The sequence below is a fragment of the Leguminivora glycinivorella genome, chromosome 2 (assembly GCF_023078275.1).
Source record: "Leguminivora glycinivorella isolate SPB_JAAS2020 chromosome 2, LegGlyc_1.1, whole genome shotgun sequence".
NCBI classification, from domain to species: domain Eukaryota; kingdom Metazoa; phylum Arthropoda; class Insecta; order Lepidoptera; family Tortricidae; genus Leguminivora; species Leguminivora glycinivorella.
This window is the reverse complement of record NC_062972.1, coordinates 16,598,054-16,619,157: the sequence shown is the minus strand read 5'-3', so window position 1 is coordinate 16,619,157 and position 21,104 is coordinate 16,598,054. Positions and strand designations below refer to the sequence as shown.

Below are 21,104 nucleotides of genomic sequence, written 5' to 3'. Positions count from 1 at the left end.
TATTACGAGACAATATAATCATGTAACGACCATTCACCTTAGTATATTTGTATGATAAATGGATAATGTACTACCGATACTGTCAGGCGAAAAGCGAAACTCATAAATATAACCACAAGTTCACATAGCTATAGTGAACTATATTTTTATCGCCTGAAAATATTAAAACAAATATTGACTTTTGATAATTAGTGAGTTTTACTTGTCATTTTTGTGGCAGCACCAAGATCTTTAATTCCAAAGAAAGTGGCAAATAGCAAACGAAAACAAGCACCTATTTATTCCTCAAAGTTTATATACATATATGTATTATAAATGAGTCAATTACCTGTATTTTCACAGCCTCAGTATGAGACACGCAGCCCTCGGTTCCTAGCAGCACAACATTACAACAAGGGTCATGCAAACGCAACTTGCCAATGGAATGGTACGAGTACAGGCCGCTACTTGTAGTCGGGGGTACACTCGGACTGATATTGTGAAGCGTTAGTACGTCAAAGTTAAAAAGTCGAACATATTGTTTATTGAGAGGTTAGGGCCGAAAAGGTATTGATAGGTCTGGTGTAGAAGAGATGTTAGTTAAATAAAGTCCCTCGTTTTCGATGAATAATGAGAACTGCACCTAGGTCCTAGCTAAATTGATTTTTCGAAATTAATTATATGAAATCGCCACTTTAGCTAGAACCCTTGTCTCAACAGTCACGGAGCATGACAAATTGTTAATTAGGTATCTATTTTTATCTATCTGCCAATTAGAGTGCACGTTTTATCTAATCCTACATCTCTTAACCTCTTAAGTCAATAACTCCTCAGTTAAGAGTACTACCCCAATAAATATGTTCTGCGCACATTTCAAATGGTTAATGGTTTTTTTCGGAAATATCTTTGAAAGTATCTAACACTTCACAATAAAACATAATTACATGTATCATTAGGGGTTACACAAACTCCCTTCATAACAATAATAATAATAGCAGCTTTTCAACTTTTATAGGTACACTACATTTCATTATCAGATTAGCCATGATATACAAGTAAATATGCGACTGATCAAAAGGCTGATATATAACATTTAAGGGTATCAATAGTGGTTATAAACACCATGCAAAGTTTTTGGGAGAATGCAATAGTTGAAAGTTGAATATATTTTTGATTAACTTTTTAGGGGAGCTTGTATTACTCGGTACAATGACAGTCAAGCATTTTACATACCAACTGCAGATTCGTCCAATGATGTTTACGTTTGGAAGCAAAACACAACATGTCAGTTATTTCCATGTTAATACAAAATCATATAAGTATGTAGAATTAACAATATGGCTTCATAAATAAATGCGATTCGAAACCATGACGCAACTCAAAAAAACATGTTCAAGTTCTAGTTTCATTATTAAACGAAATAAAAAAGAAAAGTAAATAATCAGTCTGTCGCTTAAAATAAATTCACTGGAACAATAAAAAGCCTAAACTAAATATCAAACCAAACAAACACCATCTAACGATGATATATACGAGTAGTACGGACATCCTATAAACAACATCGATATAAGGAAGACGACAAATTAATCAGAACGCAAAATATTTATTTTTTAATAAACCTCAACTCCAAAAAAATAACAGGTCAAGCACTCAGCAACAACATCGGCTAAGTAAACGGTTATTAATGTTAAAACACATAGTAGTAATCACAGTTTAGTGTCGAACCTTGGTCGGTGTTAGATCGTTCGGCGGCGGCGCATGCGGCTCTCCACTCTTGTAGTTCAGGGCTGGGTATGAGCCCGGCCGAACCGCCCGCAGCGTCTTTGCGCGCTTGCCACCAGTGGGTATCGTCTTTGCTTATAATCTGCAACGGAATTAAACATGATTTTCTAACATTGACATTTATCTAAAGCAATAGGCACCTACCTGTATTTAGGCTATATCAGTAGTTAGGTACAGGCTTTAATCCCTAAAGACAAAACATCCTTCTTCCCACATACTTGCTTGTCAGTGATTGATGTTATCACACGTCATTAAGCTAATATTCTGCTACACTAAACTTACCACCAGGTAAAGCAATAGGTAGAAAATCAGCCCGTACTTGGAATTTGAACGATCACAAGTGTGAAATCGTGGCTATAAAATTGATTTTTGTTATTCTTTCCGATTTAAAAAACTTCGTTAACGTTTTAGGTACATTTATATTTATAGTACCTAACTAGGCCGAGACTGTTAAAAATATTCTAAACAATAGCTTCATATACATATTTTAAGTTAGGTACCTACTCTAACACGTTAAAGTTAAATAGTAACAAACATTTGTTAACACCTAAACAGTTCGCTGCAATTTTTGGTATAAAACACAACACAACATTGTTACGCAGAAAAGCTTGCTACTAAACCACATAGTGAATACCTTGCAACGATAATAGCTTCCATTTACCGAAATAGTCTATTTTAGCGAGCCATTCGCATTGTTGTATTGTCCTGCGGATTCACATAATTGTAATCGTGGCAGTAAATTGTAACCCAAACAATAATAATATGCTCTGAGCGACCATAGTAGGTCCCAAGAACTCACTATTTTAGTTTATTGTCATTGAAAACAGGATGATTGTAGTACCTAATTGAAATACCAGACGCGAATTGTTATTTTCTCTTGGGGTATATATTTTGGCACAGGCACGAATTCAAGGCAAAAGTAATCTAAGCTGGAATTTTTGAATCTGTTATTTTTAATTAAGATAATTTTTAAGAAAAAAAAAACCGTCGCCTTTCGGGTTCTGGTGAAAGCTACTTGCGAATGTTGGATTATGTAGAAATGTGTAAGTATTTTTTAAAACTGCTTTTAATGCTTTAATTATTAGATGGAAACACAAATGAATATACGTATAACGTTAAGGTTTGAGGAGTTTCCTCAATTCCTCATGAATCCGATTATATTATAAGAAATCGAAGCTTGACAAACTTTGACTTCAAAACATATGCTTAACAAACATAACTAAATAAATGTCACTGTTCTGAACTTAAATGCATGCTTTTCTTACAAAAATACCAAAGTCACTATGAGTGTGCCGTTCAGGTTTGAGGAGTTTGGTTCTGGCCATCATCAGCAGTTCCACTGCACCAAATGTCACTGTTCTGGACGAAAGTGCATGCTGTTCTTATAAAAATACCAAAGTCACTATAAGTATGCCGTTCAGATTTGAGGAGTTCGGTTCTGACCATCATCAGAAATTCCACTGCACCAAATGTCACTGTTCTGGATGAAAGTGCATGCTGTTCTTATAAAAATGGCAAAGTCACTATAAGCGTGCCGTTCAGATTTGAGGAGTTTGGTTCTGGCCATCATCAGCAGTTCCACTGCACCAAATGTCACTGTTCTGAACGAAAGTGCATGATGTTCTTATAAAAATACCAAAGTCACTATAAGCGTGCCGTTCAGATTTGAGGAGTTCGGTTCTGACCATCATCAGAAATTCCACTGCACCAAATGTCACTGTTCTGGACGAAAGTGCATGCTGTTCTTATAAAAATGGCAAAGTCACTATAAGCGTGCCGTTCAGATTTGAGGAGTTTGGTTCTGGCCATCATCAGCAGTTCCACTGCACCAAATGTCACTGTTCTGGACGAAAGTGCATGCTGTTCTTATAAAAATACCAAAGTCACTATAAGCGTGCCGTTCAGATTTGAGGAGTTCGGTTCTGACCATCATCAGAAATTCCACTGCACCAAATGTCACTGTTCTGTACGAAAGTGCATGCTGTTCGTATAAAAATACCCAAGTCACTATAAGCGTGCCGTTCAGATTTGAAGAGTTCCGTTCTGGCCATCATCAGCAGTTCCACTGCACCAAATGTCACTGTTCCGTACCTAAATGCATGCTGTTCCTTTATTAACACAAAAATCACCATATGTATGCCTTTCAGATTTGAGGAGTTCCCTCGATTTCTCCAGGATCCCATCATCAGAACTGGGTTCTGAGAAAAATGGGACCAATCTGTATGTATATACATTCAATCAAAAAAAAAATTTTCAAAATCGGTCCAAGAACGACGGAGATATCGAGGAACAAACATAAAAAATAAAAAAATAAAAAAACATACAGACTACTTGATAACCGTCCTTCTTGAGATATGAGGCGACGGTTAATAACAACCTACAACTAGGGATGTAAGGCTAAAGTAGAAACTATGCTTACCTGTAGTATATCTCCTGTAGTAAACGCTATACCGGCTTGAGCACACGGAATCAATTCGTCCTCCAAGGGATCGTAGTCAAACTGTGCTCTCACAAATATCTGAAAAAGTATCCAACGTTAAAATGCAAGAGGCGCTTGTTAAGAGTGCATGAGGGCGAGGACATTTGTGACAAATGAAGTGTTATGTTATGAGTTATGATATGCGTACAATGATCTGAATGCTGATATTGAAAAGTTGATTATGTACCCCTAATGGTTATAGATTATGAGAGTTAAAACGAAATATAATAAACATAAAACATACAGTTGGTGTAAGATGAGATGAGAGTAAAAGTGTAAAGCCATGACAAAGAACAACAAGCGCACAGAAACGAAGGAGCTCGCGGGGACGCAGCCATGCCCGGGTGATAGACGACAACATAACATGACAAGACAACCAACATAATGAACATAAAGTAGCAGGGTTTGGCTTCGCTACTTACTAGTACGGGCGAAGGCTTAATCCGGAAAAGCTAGTTAGAAAAAAGTATCAGTTTTAATTTTGTTTTTATGTCCAATTTTATGCCTTTAGACAAGCAACGAGTGTGACAGATTTATGTGCGCTTGCCGACTTGTTTGTTTTTAAGAATTTATTTTAGGTCGTTCCCAGTGTTTTATGTGCAAACAAGCGTTAACATCACACGTTCTATTTTACTATAATAGTATTATTTGTACAAATGAACTGAATTGTTAATAACACTCTACGTTAATTCCACGTAACTAAATTCTAAGTAAAAAAGTTTGAGAGGGACAAACATCGCGGATCCTCTAGATATCTCAAGAGACTGCTATTAGTAAATTGGATAAGTTTAATGTTTCATTTTGTAAAGAAAATATGTTTCACTTTACGTATTTTTGCTGTGCGGCAGCAAATCACTTCTCCTTGTCTTTTAAATGTTCTCAATTCGTAAATCTCTGCGCGCTCTGAGATTTTATCTGTAATCTGCGAGGTTCATCCATCCGTCAACGCACTCGCACACAGTTACAGTTAAGTACTACCACACTCACACAAGTTGTCATGTACTAATTTTAGTATATTACTAAGCCACGAGTAAGAGATTACTCAAACTCAAAAAGGGGTAAATGAGACTCCTGGGAAAAGCAAAGGAATTAGTATTACCTCACAGGGCGGTGGTGCCGAGCGGTACGACGGCACTATTTTGAATGTCACTGACCCACGAGCCTCGCGCTGAAAACATATACTTAATGTATTCATCAGGAACATTGTATACCCATACGATTTATCTAATTTCAGGTTTTTTGAAAATTTAACCCCTAAAAGGGTGAAAAAGGGGTGATAAAGTCAAAAAATCAATATGGGTATCGTTTTTATGGTTTATCGGGTCGCTGATCACGATAAATACAACGTTTTTAAAATCTAACGAGGCGGAAGTGAAATACCTTCTCCCCTGTTGTGGTGCAATGGGGTTTAAATATCAAAAAAATATATAAAAGAAGATATTGACTGACTGACTGACATATCAACGCACAGCCGAAACCGCTGGTCCTAGAGATTTCAAATTTGGCACATAGGTTCCTTATATAGTGTAAAGGAGCACTAAGAAAGGGTTTTCCAAAATTCACCTCCTAAGGGGGTCAAATGGGGGTTCAAAGTTTGTATGGGGAAACAAGATTAGTTTGACTATTTTATTCAAAACTTCACAGGAAGATTCCTTAAGACATGTGATTGAATACGTGTTTCAGGTTTTTTGAAAATTTAACCCCTAAAAGGGTGAAAAGGGGGTGATAAAGTCAAAAAATCAATATGGGTATCGTTTTTATGGTTTATCGGAACGCTGATCACGATAAATACAGCGTTTTTAAAATCTAACGAGGCCGAAGTGAAATACCTTCTCCCCTGTTGTGGTGCAATGGGGTTTATAAATATATAAAAGAAGATATTGACTAACTGATTGACATATCAACACACAGCCGAAACCGCTGGTCCTAGAGATTTCAAATTTGGCACATAGGTTCCTTATATGGCGTAGAGGAGCACTAAGAAAGGATTTTTCAAAATTCTCCTCTTAAAAGGGTGAAATGGGGGTTCAAAGTTTGTATGGGGAAACAAGATTAGTTTGACTATTTTATTCGAAACTTCACAGGAAGATTCCTAAAGACATATGACTAAATACATGTTTCAGGTTTTTTGAAAATTTGACCCCTAAAGGGGCGCAAAGGGGGTAAAGTCAAAAACACAATATGGGTATCGTTTTTATGGTTTATCGGGTCGCTGATCACGATAAATACAACGATTTTAAAATCTAATGAGGTGAAAAAGAAATTTTCTCCCCTGTTGTTGTGCAATGGGGTTAAAATATCAAAAATAGCCATAAGTATAGCTTTAGTTTTTATCTTTACTTCTGGTTCAAGAGATTTCAAATTCACACGGAAGTTCCTTAGAGGAGCACTAAGAAAGGATTTTTCAAAGTTCACCTCCTAGCATGATAATTTGACAGGGGCAAGGACAGGGACAGGGCCAGGGACAGGGACAGGGCCAGGGACAGGGACAGGGTCAGGGACAGGGCCAGGGACAGGGACAGGGCCAGGGACAGGGTCAGGGACAGGGACAGGAACGGGATAGGGTTAGGGATAGGGATAGGGATAGGGATAGGGATAGGGATAGGGATAGGGATAGGGATAGGGATAGGGGAGGGACGGGGACAGGGACGGGGACGGGGACAAAGATAGAGATAGGGACGGGGATAAGAATAGGGATTGGGGTCGGAATAATCGGTCGGCAATCGATATCTAGGCAGTGTAAAATGCAGGTGGCTCAGTGGGAAGGTATTAGTAAGTAGGCATCGGCGAGTATCCTGCATCCGTAATAACTATTACATTCAATGTGCTGTAAGAAGATCGTTGTTTTCTTGCCTTTTATATGTTTACGTTTGCAATAAGTATAAGCAAAATGGAAAAAATTGTAAGCGATAATGCAAGGAAGTACTTTTTACTCTACCGACCATAGCGTCGAGATACTGGCTATGTGGGTTGTATGAAGTTTCCCCAGTATAAATATTTATATAGGTAAAATACATACATATTCGTACCTACTACCTACGCTGTGGTCGCTGTGTAACAATTCTACAATCATTGCAAGAATTTTTTTAAAAACAATAGTAATATGTGTAAGGTACAGTCAGCCAATACCGAACCGTACAGCAAATAGATCAGTTACAATGGCCCTCCAGTCGAGAATTGCCCCGCTTTACCTTAATCGAAATAATCGCGGACAGATGTACCTAAGGTAAAATACCCCATAATGGACGGTGATGCCATTATGGACAAAAAAACACAAATCCTTAAAAATAAGTATCTATAATAAGTTTCTAAAAACTGACGGCTATGTACCATAAACTAGAGTTGTAGAGCTGTTTAATTTTGAAGTTTCAATTAATTCGGTTATTTCTGAAGGATTTGGAGACAAGATAAAATTCACCAGTTTACTGAAAAAAATATCAAGACGAATTCTTAGTAATGTTGCTAAGAGAGATGACTTCATGTATAAAATAATAAAAAAAAAACGCACGGTGTAATTTTGAATGCGTTTTACTTACTGCATTAAGCATGAGATAAGGTATAAAACATACTAGTTTGTTGCTCCAAAGATATAAAGAAATGACGTTATTTTGCGAGTGTCCATTACTGGACCCGAAAAACTGCCTACCTCCTATGATGGACAAGGAACAATTTACAAAACCAAAATTTACAAGAAACAATCCTATGTTAAAATAACCCAAACTAATTGTATTTATGGTGTATAAAATTGACTCATTGCGTATCAGTTGGCTTTAAAAGTAAAATTTTAAACTTATTTCACTGTCCATAATGGGGGATCCATTACTGGAGAACTGCCGTCCATACACTCTAAAAAAAATTTGGTTGTTCCTATCAATATTTTGATAGTCGTAGTCAAGCATCTTGATTCCTTACAAGCCTGATAAGATCTTAGACAAATCAAATAAGGTAATTTTGATTGCTCTTACTTTTGCAACGTAACTGAATCGATTAAGATCTTGTTCAATAATTCCATGAAAAATAATTATGCTAACTAAATTACCTTAGTAAGTTCAACTAAGGATTGAATCAACCTATGTTACATAGTTATGCCTAACAAGTTAATAATTGATTCAAGGTGTACAATGGTTAGGAATAACAAAACACCTAAGTAATTAGTTCAATCATACATTCCCTTGTTGTTTTTAGTAATCAGCTTTATTTGAATTATATAAGATCGTAATTGTAGTGATAAAAGCTAGTTTTATATATTATGATATCTCTGTATGTCTTCGTGAGATCTTTGATACTGAAATGATCACCACACCGTGAAAAAGTCAAGTCTAAATGAAATGGCATTCACTCCATCCAAATCTGTGATCAGGAGGAGTGCATTTTTGATGGAGTTGATAGAAAAATAAGCCCTTTTGAAACTGAAGTATGTTTACGTGATAAGTAATAACATAACAGTAACAACCACTAAATATATCCCCACCTTTGCGCATCTTGCAATAAATATCAATTAATCTAGTACACTTAAATTGCAGAGTAGGTATATACATATCTTCATATCTTCATATATAAAATATAAAGATAATCCTTACCACAGCACTGGACAATAATATTGAGCCGCATTAGTAGTCTCAACTGAGCTCAAGCGATTTAAAGGGGATGCGACAGCTTTCATAATGCCGCCGACACGAACAAGATGGCACAGGGCTGATGTGCATGTAACATTATTATGTATCCGATAGATATTGCTGCAGTGGTACTACGCTATAGTATTTACATTCCAAAGTGTTCCAAGTTCAACATTCGTGAAATTAGACTTTCGGTATCTAATTCTATCATCGTTTCGACCAAATATTTGAAAACTTATGACCCACTGGTTCAATAACACCGCACATATATTGGCGATATTAATTGAATTGAAAGTAGGTACAGATTGTAAAATTTTCAGTGAATTAAAACATAACGAAGAATGACGTCACAATAAAGTGCAGCGTCGGCCGGAATAATTAAATTTAAATACTGTTTAATGCTTCTGTCTATAATTTGAGGCACACTCGACAACTACTCGTATCATGGTAAAAGTTTCACCGACATAAATTTCGCATTTAAAGCACATTTCCAATGCCAGTTTCAGCTACATTTCTGATTTTATTTGGACCATCATTTGGGCAGATTTATGTAATATAGGTAGTTTTACAGTAAAAAACGTAAGAAAATATAATAAATATTAATTGGACATCGACCCTGTTGTTTTTGTTATTCGAATATGCAACCATATTGTAGTAAAAGTTGCGGGTTGGTAGGTAGGTAGCGTGGTAAGCCCGTCGGATAAACCCTGTCGCTGCCGCGTCAAACGTCTGAAAGTAAAATCCTCGCGATCTCACAGTGCCTACTAAGTTTATTACGGCGCGGTATTATTATATACGTGCCTCAGACTGGGTTCAGTTGACGTTGAAATGGATTACTGAATAGTTTTAATGTAGGTACCGGTAATTAAACCACTCGCTCATTTCATTTCTTCAAATGTTTCAATGTCGGTATAGCTAATAATTTACGAAAGTACGGTCAGCCAAGAAAGTGGTTTACCACTTTTCGACTCTATGTTAAACTCATAAGGTCGAAAAGTGGTAAACCACTTTTTTGGCTGACTGTACCTAAGAGAATATTAAGCCGTAACAAGATCCTTGAAGTTTAATGTTGTCCGAGGAACAAAAGAAGTTGCATTATGCACAAAATAGGATTATCCTTTCAGGATTTTAAGATTTAATCTTTTTAGGATTAGATTTTTATCCAACGAAATCTAATCCTTTTAGGATCCTTTTGAAATTAGATCCTGAAGGGTCATTTCGACACATGGATTATTTATGGTATGATTTACACTTTGATCCGTGAAAGTAATGAAAATTCATAGTGGCTCACGGCAATGAAAATTGTGTGGCCTGCGTGCAGGCTATTTGGCCTATCCGTTAAGTCTGACTAAAATACCGTATCTATAATAGTACCTATCGTACCGTATCTGCCGCCGTAAGCTAGCTGCAGGTATATGACTGTACTCACCAGCATCCGTTGAAGTTGTGCGACGGACTGGTTGGCCACAGGCGTGCCGTTGATCTCCCTGATCTCATCGCCGACGTGCAGCGTGGCCTGCCGGTGGATCATGCCTCCGTGCATGATCCGTGCCACGATGCACCTGCCGTCGTCAGCTAGCTTCAGGGTTATGCCCTGTAGACAAGTAAATATGATATACCTATAAAGCAACGTACACAACTTTAAAATTCACTGTTTCACTAAGCATTTTCCATAACAAATACATTGCAAATGTATTAATTTTTAATGAAAAAAAAAACTAAAAGAAGGAAACGTAAGAATGAAGAAATAGGCAATCAATTAAGATCCGTATATAAGTCTAATGTCTACCCTTTTAACTAATAATTTCACGTGAATTGTACGTTACAGATTTCACTCGATTCTCAACAACACTATATGGAATTTAAACTCCGATTACCGATCACTGTATGTTATCAAAGGATACGGATCAGGTATATAAAACAAAATACCGTATAACTTTCCCAATATCCACAATACATCTCTTTTCTATTTATGGTTTCAACGGAACCTTATACGAAAACTGGTCACGATTGCTACAAAATACGTAGTCATCATTACCCGCATCAGGATCTCTATTTCAGCTGTTCTAGGAAATAACATCGGCCTTTGATGTAACTACGTATAGGTAAACACGATGACGCAAATCGTACCTACGTTACGAAAGGTCGCTAGGTAACTAATCATCGTAACGTGAATGTTGTGAGAATTGGATATAAGTCTAACTAACCTGACAATCGAATGTGATTATTTATTTTACTATATCTATTTGACTCCAACAACAAATTTTATTAATGCGAAAAAAATCATCACAAACACACCAATACGTCGGAAAGGGACAAACGAACGCTTCATAACTGTAGTGAACGTTTATGAATGTTAAGGGATACGTAGGTACCTATAATTTTTGCATTTAAGGCCCTTTCAAGAGACTAAGTACTAATCATGTAGATATTCTAACTAGACAGACAAAAAAATAGCAGTAAATTCACGTACGCGATATTGCTCAAGTGCTCAAGGCTAAACAAAGTCGTCTTCGAGGGCAGACGTTTTCACGTCGACACGATCCTTGCTCACGCTTATAAATATTTTGGAATATATGGCGCGTGTCACTCGTTCCGCCCGTGTCCTATCATCGCATTTATGAGAATAGACTACCTACTTTCATAGCTGTTTAGCGTCACGTATAAAAATATTCATTGTATTACGTACGACGTTTACGGTATCGAGTAGGAGTATACGTATACGTATTTTAAAACGGTTAAAACACGCTCTTATCCTATTGTAAGTAAAGTTTCAACGTTTGTAGCGAGAATCAAGCTTGCTGAGGACTTTTGATAATATCTACATTACGTGTGTACGCCGCTACGCCGTAGCAACAACATTTAAAGTTAATAATCACAGGCACGCAATTATGGTCGCTCGATAAGTGATAAAATAGCAGGCCGTCCCAATCGCACTATTTGTAAGTGCGATAGGGACGGCCAGATATTTTATCGTCTATCGCGCGACCATGCTGGTTGCGCAGATATAAATATACCCTCACAAAAATGCATGTACCTTTTCGTGACCGAACACCGTCCGATCATAAAGGTTGGCGGTCGCTATTGACAGTCCTCGCGCGTCTTTTGTTGCAGCCGGACATCAGTGAAATTTTACAAAGAGGCGGAGGAGCATTGGTGTCTTTGTATCGGTTTGGATTTCTCATCAGTAAACTGCAGCATGGCGTCAAAATATGTGGTAAAAAGTCGGCACGCTTGGTTTCAATACGAACCGTTATATTTGTTTCATTTAGTGTTTATTCATAAATTGTCTATTTACTTTTTTCACATTCTGAATTTTAAAATTGTATCGTAATTAAAAAAAAAATAGAGGTGACTCACCATTTCATTCTTAATTGTCTTCTGGAACTGCGCAGTGAGTTACCCTTTCACGTTCTCGAACTCGGGCTCGGTGTCGTCGTCGTCCTCCTGTGGCGGCGCTGAGAAATGCCCATTTGCTTCACCTGGCGCATGTCTCCAATATTGATCGTAGAAACTACACAAAAATAGAGATGACTCACCATAGGCTCGTCAGTGTTCTTCTGGAACTGCACGAGGCGCACCCTGGTCACGTTCTCGAACTCGGGCTCCGTGTCGTCGTCGTCCTCCTGTGGCGGCGCTGTAGAGCGCCCGTTGACTACACCTGGCGAGCCTCCAATATCGCGTACTTACTACACATAAGTATACAGAGGTGACTCACCATAGGCTCGTCAGTGTTCTTCTGGAACTGCACGAGGCGCACCCTGGTCACGTTCTCGAACTCGGGCTCGGTGTCGTCGTCGTCCTCCTGTGGCGGCGCTGTGGTGCGCCCGTTGACGGGAGGTGGCGAGGCGCGCAGCGACTCCTCGCCGTACACCTCGCGCGCCACCACGTCGTGCGCCTGCAGGAGGGCCTGCAACAATACGTATGCGTTACGTCACTGTTCGAGAACATTACGATAGCTGCCTCCTACCATTCATACTATTCATAGTGTTGTGTTCTTATCGATAAGAGTTTAACGAAAGTGCGGAGTGTTAGGGTCTGCAGTTGTAGTTGCAGCTGGATAATTTATGAAATGGAACAAAATTAATGTTCCAGGTGCGTATAAGCGTGGAATTGATAACAGCTGAGATAGATGAGTGCCATAATGCGAAATTTACTTACATATTTTATTTATTTTTTGCGCAAATCAGCAAACTGTAGAAATTAAAACACACCTAACTCTCTATCTTTAGTTCTATGACTAGAATCTTGCAATCAGATAGTGAGCTGTTGATATAAGACAGTTAGTAGTAGTGATTAGTTAGGTGTTAGGTATAAGGAGAAGTTTTTCTGACAACACCTTTACCTTGGAAATGGATGGTAGAGAGGATGGCTTCTGTAGAGTGGAACGTGAAACAACATCATTGGATATGATGATGGTTATAGGGCTATACAGCGTTGTCATATTATCCGATCCGATATCGGATGTAGGAAGGATGTGAAAGGCAAAAATCAAAGATGGCGCCTTGAATGATTTCGAGAATGTATAGGAGTCAGTCCTTCGCTTGATATCGGATCGGATACTTATCTTAAATCTGCGAGGGCCCTTCCGGATACATTTCGACCCATCGGGATCTTTTGTGCAATTACCCCCTTCGATCCTAAGATCTGAAGGCAGATATTCAGGAGCTTCTCGACCATCTCCACGTATCGGATGATGAGGCTAGCTCTCTGAAGTCCTTTGGTACTAGGTAGCCTGCTCCAAAGTTCTTCATTTTTTGTCTGGCAAGGGCATGTCATTCACACAATAGATGTCTGACGGTCTCTTCCTCTTCGCCACACATGCGACAATCAGTGTTGTCAGCGTGTCCCATTTTGGCCAAAATCTTTTGATCCCGTAATGGCCTGTGAACACCCCCGTTATAATTTGGAGTTGTCTATTGTCTAACTTTCCTAGCTTTTTGCTCCACCCAGAGTCTACCCTCCGCATAAAGAGCTTTGAATGCTTCGGGCCTACCAGGGCATCCCACTCTTTTTGGTGATTAGATAGATAGCCGTTTTAATGGTTCCTTGTGAAATGCCCACAAAAGGTTCCGGACCTATGAAGTTGTCTTCAGATCCGGCCTTGGCAAGTTCATCAGCATTTTCATTGCCAATGAAGCCTTCGAGCCCTGGTATCCATACCAGTTGCACCCTGTTTTGCCTTCCAAGCTTGTTAAGAGCTTGGATGCCGTTTAATACCAGTCTAGAGTCAACTCTGGGCGATGTGAAGGCTTTGAGTGCCGCCTGACGGTCGCTGAGTATATAGATATTCTTCCTTTGGGTTTGTCTAACTATATTCTCATGTACACAGGCAATTATTGCATATGTCTCGGCTTGGAAGACAGTGGCATAATTGCCCTTGCTGATACTACCACTGTAGTCATTTGCATAAATGCCTACGCCCGTACCAGATGCCATCTTGGATCGGATCGGATACTAAATATAGAAAGTTGAGAACTCTCTTCGTAGGCTCTAAACAAAAGCGTCCTGGTTAGGGTCTTAGAACAGGAATGAGCAAAGATATAGGTACTCGTACAAAACAGAATAATAAAAAAAAAGAGAAGACCAATTAGTCGAAGACACTTCCTATCCAGGTGTGGATCATTTTAGACCTTAGTTGCACAGTGGCTGGTACGCCTGGTACCAAAGTACCAATGGAAGGGGATAAATAAGCAAGTAAGTAAATTCTTTATTTTGCTACCAACATAAAATATACAAGACATTAAATTTAAAATAATGAAGAAGGAGGAGGCACAAAGGCGAACTTATTTAAATATTCAAATCCAAAACGCCTCAAATTGCTCGGCAGCGATTTGATGGGTTTTAATTTCCGAGCTGATCAGTAGATCGACTAGGATTTCGAAGTATAAGTAGTAATTAGACCGATTTTTGTGTATGCATGTAACTAAGGACTTAAAAGGAAAATACCTTATATTTCTTAGTGAAGTGGAGGGAATTCTGGCGTACTAAATTGCTATGGAACTGGTAACAGCTAAATTCGGAGTAAGGCGCTAAATTTCAATTTCAAAAAAACAAGGTTAGCTAGTTGCAGCTGTTCATGGACTAGGGTAGGTCTAGCTTACAATCAGGCGGCCCGTATGCTTGTTTGCCACGGATATACATAGAATAAAATAATAGTACTGTGGTACGAGATGCAGAAACAAACTAACGTAATACACGACTCTGTAACTAAAACACTGAGCGACCGCATCGAGGAAAAGTTAGCGGTGATTACCGACGAGAATAAAGTTCTGAAATCGAAAATTGAGTCATTAGAAGGAAAAATCGTAGTATTAGAGAAAGAGAAAAAGAAAAATAATTTATTGTTATTTGGCTTAGAGGAAAAAGAAAGGGACCAAAGCGAACTAGTCGACATCGTCAAAGAAAAGATCAGAAACGATCTAAAAATTTCCCTGGAAAAATCCGAAATAAACAAATTATATCGCATCGGCAGAAAAGACGCAACTGACACAAAATTAGACCAGTGATAATATCATTTGTCAACGAATGGAAAAAGATAGAAATTTTAAGAAATAAAAAACGATTCCAAGACGTATATGTTACTGAGGACTACCCCAAGGCAATATTAGAAAAGCGGAAGGCACTCCAAGGGCAGTTAGATGAGGAAAGAAAGAAAGGAAACCTTGCATACATCAAATATGACCAGCTAATAATAAAGGAAGATAGAAACTCAAGGGAGAGCAGGAAGAGAGAACTCTCTTTCTCCCCATCCAATAATAACTCCCAGCCTAAGAAGCTACAAACCAATGCTACCGTATCTAACCAACCAAGTGATAGCCAAAGCTCAGCCTCCCCAGGGTGCAGTGGCAACCAACTGGACCGGAACAACAAACAATAGCAATTAAAAATAGTAACAAACACTTCAGGTCCCAATCCGGCTGGTCCCCGTGGGACGACAGACCACCACCCTCCAGCAAAGATCAAAACAGTTACCCCACACATAACATCAATCCCAACAGCCCGGGAACCCAACCACCACCAATCTCCAGTAGTGACTCGTAGACAAAAACAAACATTACACATCTGCACTCTAAACACCCGAACCTTAAGAACTGAAGAAAGCTTGCAAGAACTTGAATATGCCCTTTCCGAACTAAGATGGGACATACTAGGTATTAGCGAGATGAGAAGAGATGGTGAAGGCATCGAAGAACGCTGCAACTACATAATGTACCATAAAGGCACTGTTGGCTACCATGGTGTCGGATTTCTAGTTAAAACAGAACATAAACACAAGATCCTCGACTTCATAGGAATATCAAACCGTCTAGCCATACTATGCATGGAAATACCTGGCAACAAAAAAGTGCTGACCATAATTCAGGTGTACGCACCCACTCAGCAAGCAAAGGAGGATGTAATCGATGAATTCTACAATACCCTATCTGATGAAGTAAAAAAATATTCACATAACAATCTAATCGTAATGGGAGACTTCAATGCTCAGGTTGGCTGCAGGCAAGTCGGCGAAGAAAGAATTATGGGAAACTTTGGACATGGCAAGAGAAGTATCAATGGCCACAAATTAATAAACTTTATGCAGGCAAACAATTTAACATTAATGAATTCAATGTTTAAGAAAAAACCTAAAAATAAGTGGACTTGGATCTCTCCAGACGGCAACACTAAAAATGAAATAGATTTTATCTTGTCAAACAATCCTAAACAGTTCAGTGATACGGAAATAATCCAAAACCTAAATTTCAATACCAACCATCGTATGGTGCGAAGCTGTATGAACCAAAGACCATTGAAAAACTCAAGATCACACTATGGCAACCAATTAACATGCTCCAACAATAATGCACAAGAAACCAAGCCAATTAACCTCATACCTCTAATCAAAATTGCCCAATCGAATGTAACACTAACTGAGAAATACAAGGAATTGGAAAAGAACCTAACACAACCAACAAGAACGGACGGCAATAGGTCAAAAATACCCAAGCTAAGCGAAACAACACTTCAACTCATAGAAGAAAGAAAAATTCTCATCTCTGAGAGGAAGACTGAAAACAGAAAGAACATAGCAAACCTCAGCAAAAGGATAAGAGAAAACATGAGAAAAGACAGAAAAGCAAAAAGACTTAAAACACTAGAAGAGCATATAATTAGAACAGGAGGTTCAAAGAAAGCCTTAAAAGAATTAAAGGAAAAAGGAAAAGAATGGATCCCCAACTTAAAGCGAGCCCAATCAAACTTCACCAATCGCACACAAATTATGAAACTAGCAACTGAGTACTACCAAACCTTATACTCAAACGAAAGCCCACCAACAGACATTCAACCATTGCCCTCGATATCACACGAAAAGGATACGCCTCCATCCATACTCCCTGAAGAGGTCAGGAAGGCAATAAATTCCCAAAAGCTGGACAAATCACCAGGTCCAGACAAAATACCCAACACAATAATTAGAGGAACAGCCGAGGAACTTAGCCAAATCTTAGCTGCGATATTTAACGAGATTTTAAGTACAGGGATGATTCCAGAGCAATGGGGAGAGTCTGACATTATCTTATTACATAAAAAGGGGGCCAAGGACGATATCAATAACTACCGGCCAATAAGCCTTATGTCCAACATCTACAAAGTGTTTGCAAAGGTGCTTTTAGAACGAATAGCAGGTACATTAGATCAATGCCAACCAGTGGAGCAGGCGGGATTCAGAAAAGACTTTAGCACAATCGACCATATCCACACAGTAAAACAGGTTATCCAAAAGTACAAAGAGTTCCGGAAACCTCTGTTTCTGGCGTTCATTGACTACTCCAAAGCATTTGACAGCTTAAGCCACACTTGCATATGGGAAAGTTTGAAGCAACAGGGAGTTCACGACACATACATAGACATTATCAAGAAAATATATGCTATTAGTAAAAGTAAAATCAGACTAGAATCAACCGGCGAAAAATTCCCGATCCAACGAGGCGTCAGGCAAGGCGATCCACTATCTCCGAAGCTTTTCTCCGCAGTCCTAGAACGTCTATTCTCCAAACTTGACTGGGATCTCCGAGGTCTGAACATAAATGGCACACTCCTGAACCACCTAAGGTTCGCCGACGACATAGTTCTGTTCGAAGAAGATCCAACAAAACTTGAATGCATGCTTAGAGACCTAGCAAATAGGAGTAAGGAAGTGGGCTTAGAACTCAACTCTGCCAAGACCAAGTTAATGACTAACTCGAACAAAACTGAAATTTCAGTCAATGGGCGCTTACTGGACTTTGTCGAAAACTATGTGTATCTAGGCCAAATAATTTCCTTCAATGACCAAATGGATAAAGAAATCGACAAAAGAATATCATCAGGATGGAACAAATACTGGTCTCTCAAAGAGATCATGAAGAGCAACCTGGGAATACGGATAAAAAGTAAAACCTTCAACACATGTGTCCTGCCATGTCTAACCTACGGCTGCGAAACCTGGTCCCTCACTGTAAAACAAAGAGACAAACTTGCGAAGTGCCAGAGAGCTATGGAGAGGAGTATGTTGGGTGTAAAACTGAAGGATAAATGCCGTAACATCGACATAAGGGAAAGAACCAAAGTTAGAGACATCCTCACTCACATAGACATGCAGAAATGGAGGTGGGCCGGCCACACTGTAAGATGTAAGACCGAAAAAACTGAACTACGCGACTTCATCTAAACAAACAATCACAAACACCACGTTCAGAAGAAAAGGCTAAATAGATAGATAGACCTACTGTGGTACAGACCCGAAATTTACAGTGATTCAGTGACAAACCGTGTTGTCCTTATTGTAATGTCTGAAATGTATCTGATCTCTGATGAATCAAAAGATTTGACTATTTAGTTAAGTAGCTGTGGTTGTACACGTTATGTATCGACCACCCATAGTTATTGCTCGTAGAAATGCTGAACAAACGCAAAACTGCCATCTGCCATTAGGCACAAAACATGGTTATAGTGATAGAAATGACGATGCTAATAAAATATTAAACTTATTAGTTACGTTTATAATTATTATTATCACCAAGACTTCAATATAGTTTAGAATGAACGTGGAAAAATTACTGCTTTGAGGCCTTTGAGTGATCCAAAGGCCGTCAGTTTAAGTCTCAACAAAGGCAGTCATTTTTCACTTTTAAATTTATTCTAAGCTTAATAGCATCGTTCGCAGACGTTTGTGCTTGCTAGAAATTTTTATCAAAATATAGTAGTAGTAGTAGTAAAACACTTTATTGTACCAGAAAATAATACAACACACAGGAAAAAGAGCTAGCATATAGAGAGCAGGATATAGTTGGTTTGTATGACAAAGCTTATACATAATATGACAAAACAAAGCTTATACATAATAAGCGGCTTAATAAGAGTATTACATATATGTTAATCAAGAGAACGTAGATACACCTCACTAATAAAAACTTATTCCATTTGAAAACCAACTCGTTTCAAAACCAACAAAATTAAAGCTATTACAAAGTCGTTAGAGCACACAGAATACAAAACCACCAAACTTTGCACGTATCTGTAAAACAAACAGGTAAAGCTGGGTTCTACGTTTTTATTCTAATTTCAGTATGATTTTAAGTCACATAAAACATTCTTAACCAAAGGTCATGTTGATATTAGTGAAATATTTACCAAAAAGTATGATTTAGGCATGTCCTATACTTGTTATCATGCCAAGGTTGGAAGTGTTCCCATGACTATAAGTTTCTTCAAAAATGAGATATATTTACTTGTAATTTTATAAATCGCAAATTTTGTAAGACCGGTTACGTTCTGTATCAAAGCATAAATAAATTCATAAGAATGAAAAGTAATAAAAATGAACTCGATACTTGTTCTGTATTATCCCAAAATTATTGGGATCTGAAGAAATCCATTGAAAATAATGATAGGTAATGATTTTATTATTCTCCATTTCAGGACGTTGTCGTTAATTCCTTTGGCGTAAAAAGGATACCAATTAGGGATTTTAAACACAATTTATTTAGAAAATTATCTGTATATATCTGTAAAACATACTTCTAAATGTATAATTTTAATACTAAAATCAATGAAACAGCAATTCCCAAAAAGTTTGTAAATTTGAATCACGTCCGATTTAGATAAAAATTGGTAAAGTCCATGATGCTGAGCAAGATCCACTAGGTTTCCCAAAACGTCGCAGATAGTTAGTATGAAACTTTCTTTTTTTGTTACCGAAAATGTATAAAAATCTGGTAAGAAAAAAAAAAAGGAACAAAATATTCGGGAATTACTCGACAAGTCTTTAAAAAGTATAAACAAATGAAATTTTATCCAAGACCTAGTGAAAACGTTTAAATTGAGTCTTGAGATAACACGGTAAATCCTCATGCCTAATATTCTGGAATCTCGACAAGCTAAGCTGGGCTAGATTTGAGTGTTATCCGCACTGAGCGCATATCTCTTTGAGCAAAACGCATCACAGGCATCGCGGTTTACCCTGACTATGGCTGCTTGACTGACAGCCATGCTTTATTATGTCATAAACCGGCTTTAAGCTTCAGTCTTCAATACCTACTTTTTAATTCAGGGGTTTCTAAAAAAACACAAACTGTAACGACTATTAGGTACTATAGTTAAACGAACAGTTCCAGTAAGTAAAGATTAACCGTAACTTTACGGCCGTTTAAGAGCAGTTCCCGAAAACATAGCCACGTCAGCAAATTTTAATTTATCCTATTTTGTTACCAACATTTAATGATATAAGTCGACTTTCGTAAGATATATACAGGATAATTATATTGAAGATGATGATGATGATTTTATCCTGTTGTCCCTCATCAGGGGCATAGGGCTCTCAGGAAGGATTTCCACTGTTCCCGGCGCGCCCAGCCGAGGCCTACTGAGCCAGCCTCTTTTCCACCGTGCGCCTCCAGGTAGTCCGCAATAGCAGGTAGTAATTATATTAATTAAGAAAATATAGATACTAGAGAACCTTAATGATCAAATAAAATTTACTAAAATCTCAGTTTATGAAATAAATCTTGGTAACAAAAAAGGAATAATAAAAAGAAATTTAACTTTTTCCTTAATTTTTGTACAAATTTTTCGAGAACTGCTGTTAAACTTTATCATAGTAACCCTAAATTTGCTTAATTTGGTTTAATCTGCGGCGCACATCCTATAACCTACTATTTTTAGATTACTCAAACCACTTAATAATAAAGCCCTAACTCTACATACATGCTTTCGTGCTTAAGCAT

At 38.1% G+C, this 21,104-nt stretch overlaps 1 protein-coding gene across 1 annotated transcript in view; it reads right to left on the bottom strand.

The window, feature by feature from the left end:
• LOC125240834 (peripheral plasma membrane protein CASK) overlaps positions 1 to 21,104 on the bottom strand; it is a 252,926-nt gene that overhangs the window by 11,596 nt on the left and 220,226 nt on the right. Inside the window, 6 exon segments of the mRNA XM_048148974.1 lie at positions 1,705 to 1,843; positions 4,181 to 4,279; positions 4,663 to 4,692; positions 5,340 to 5,408; positions 10,286 to 10,450; positions 12,575 to 12,766. Of these exon segments, the coding sequence (XP_048004931.1) occupies positions 1,705 to 1,843; positions 4,181 to 4,279; positions 4,663 to 4,692; positions 5,340 to 5,408; positions 10,286 to 10,450; positions 12,575 to 12,766 (694 nt within the window).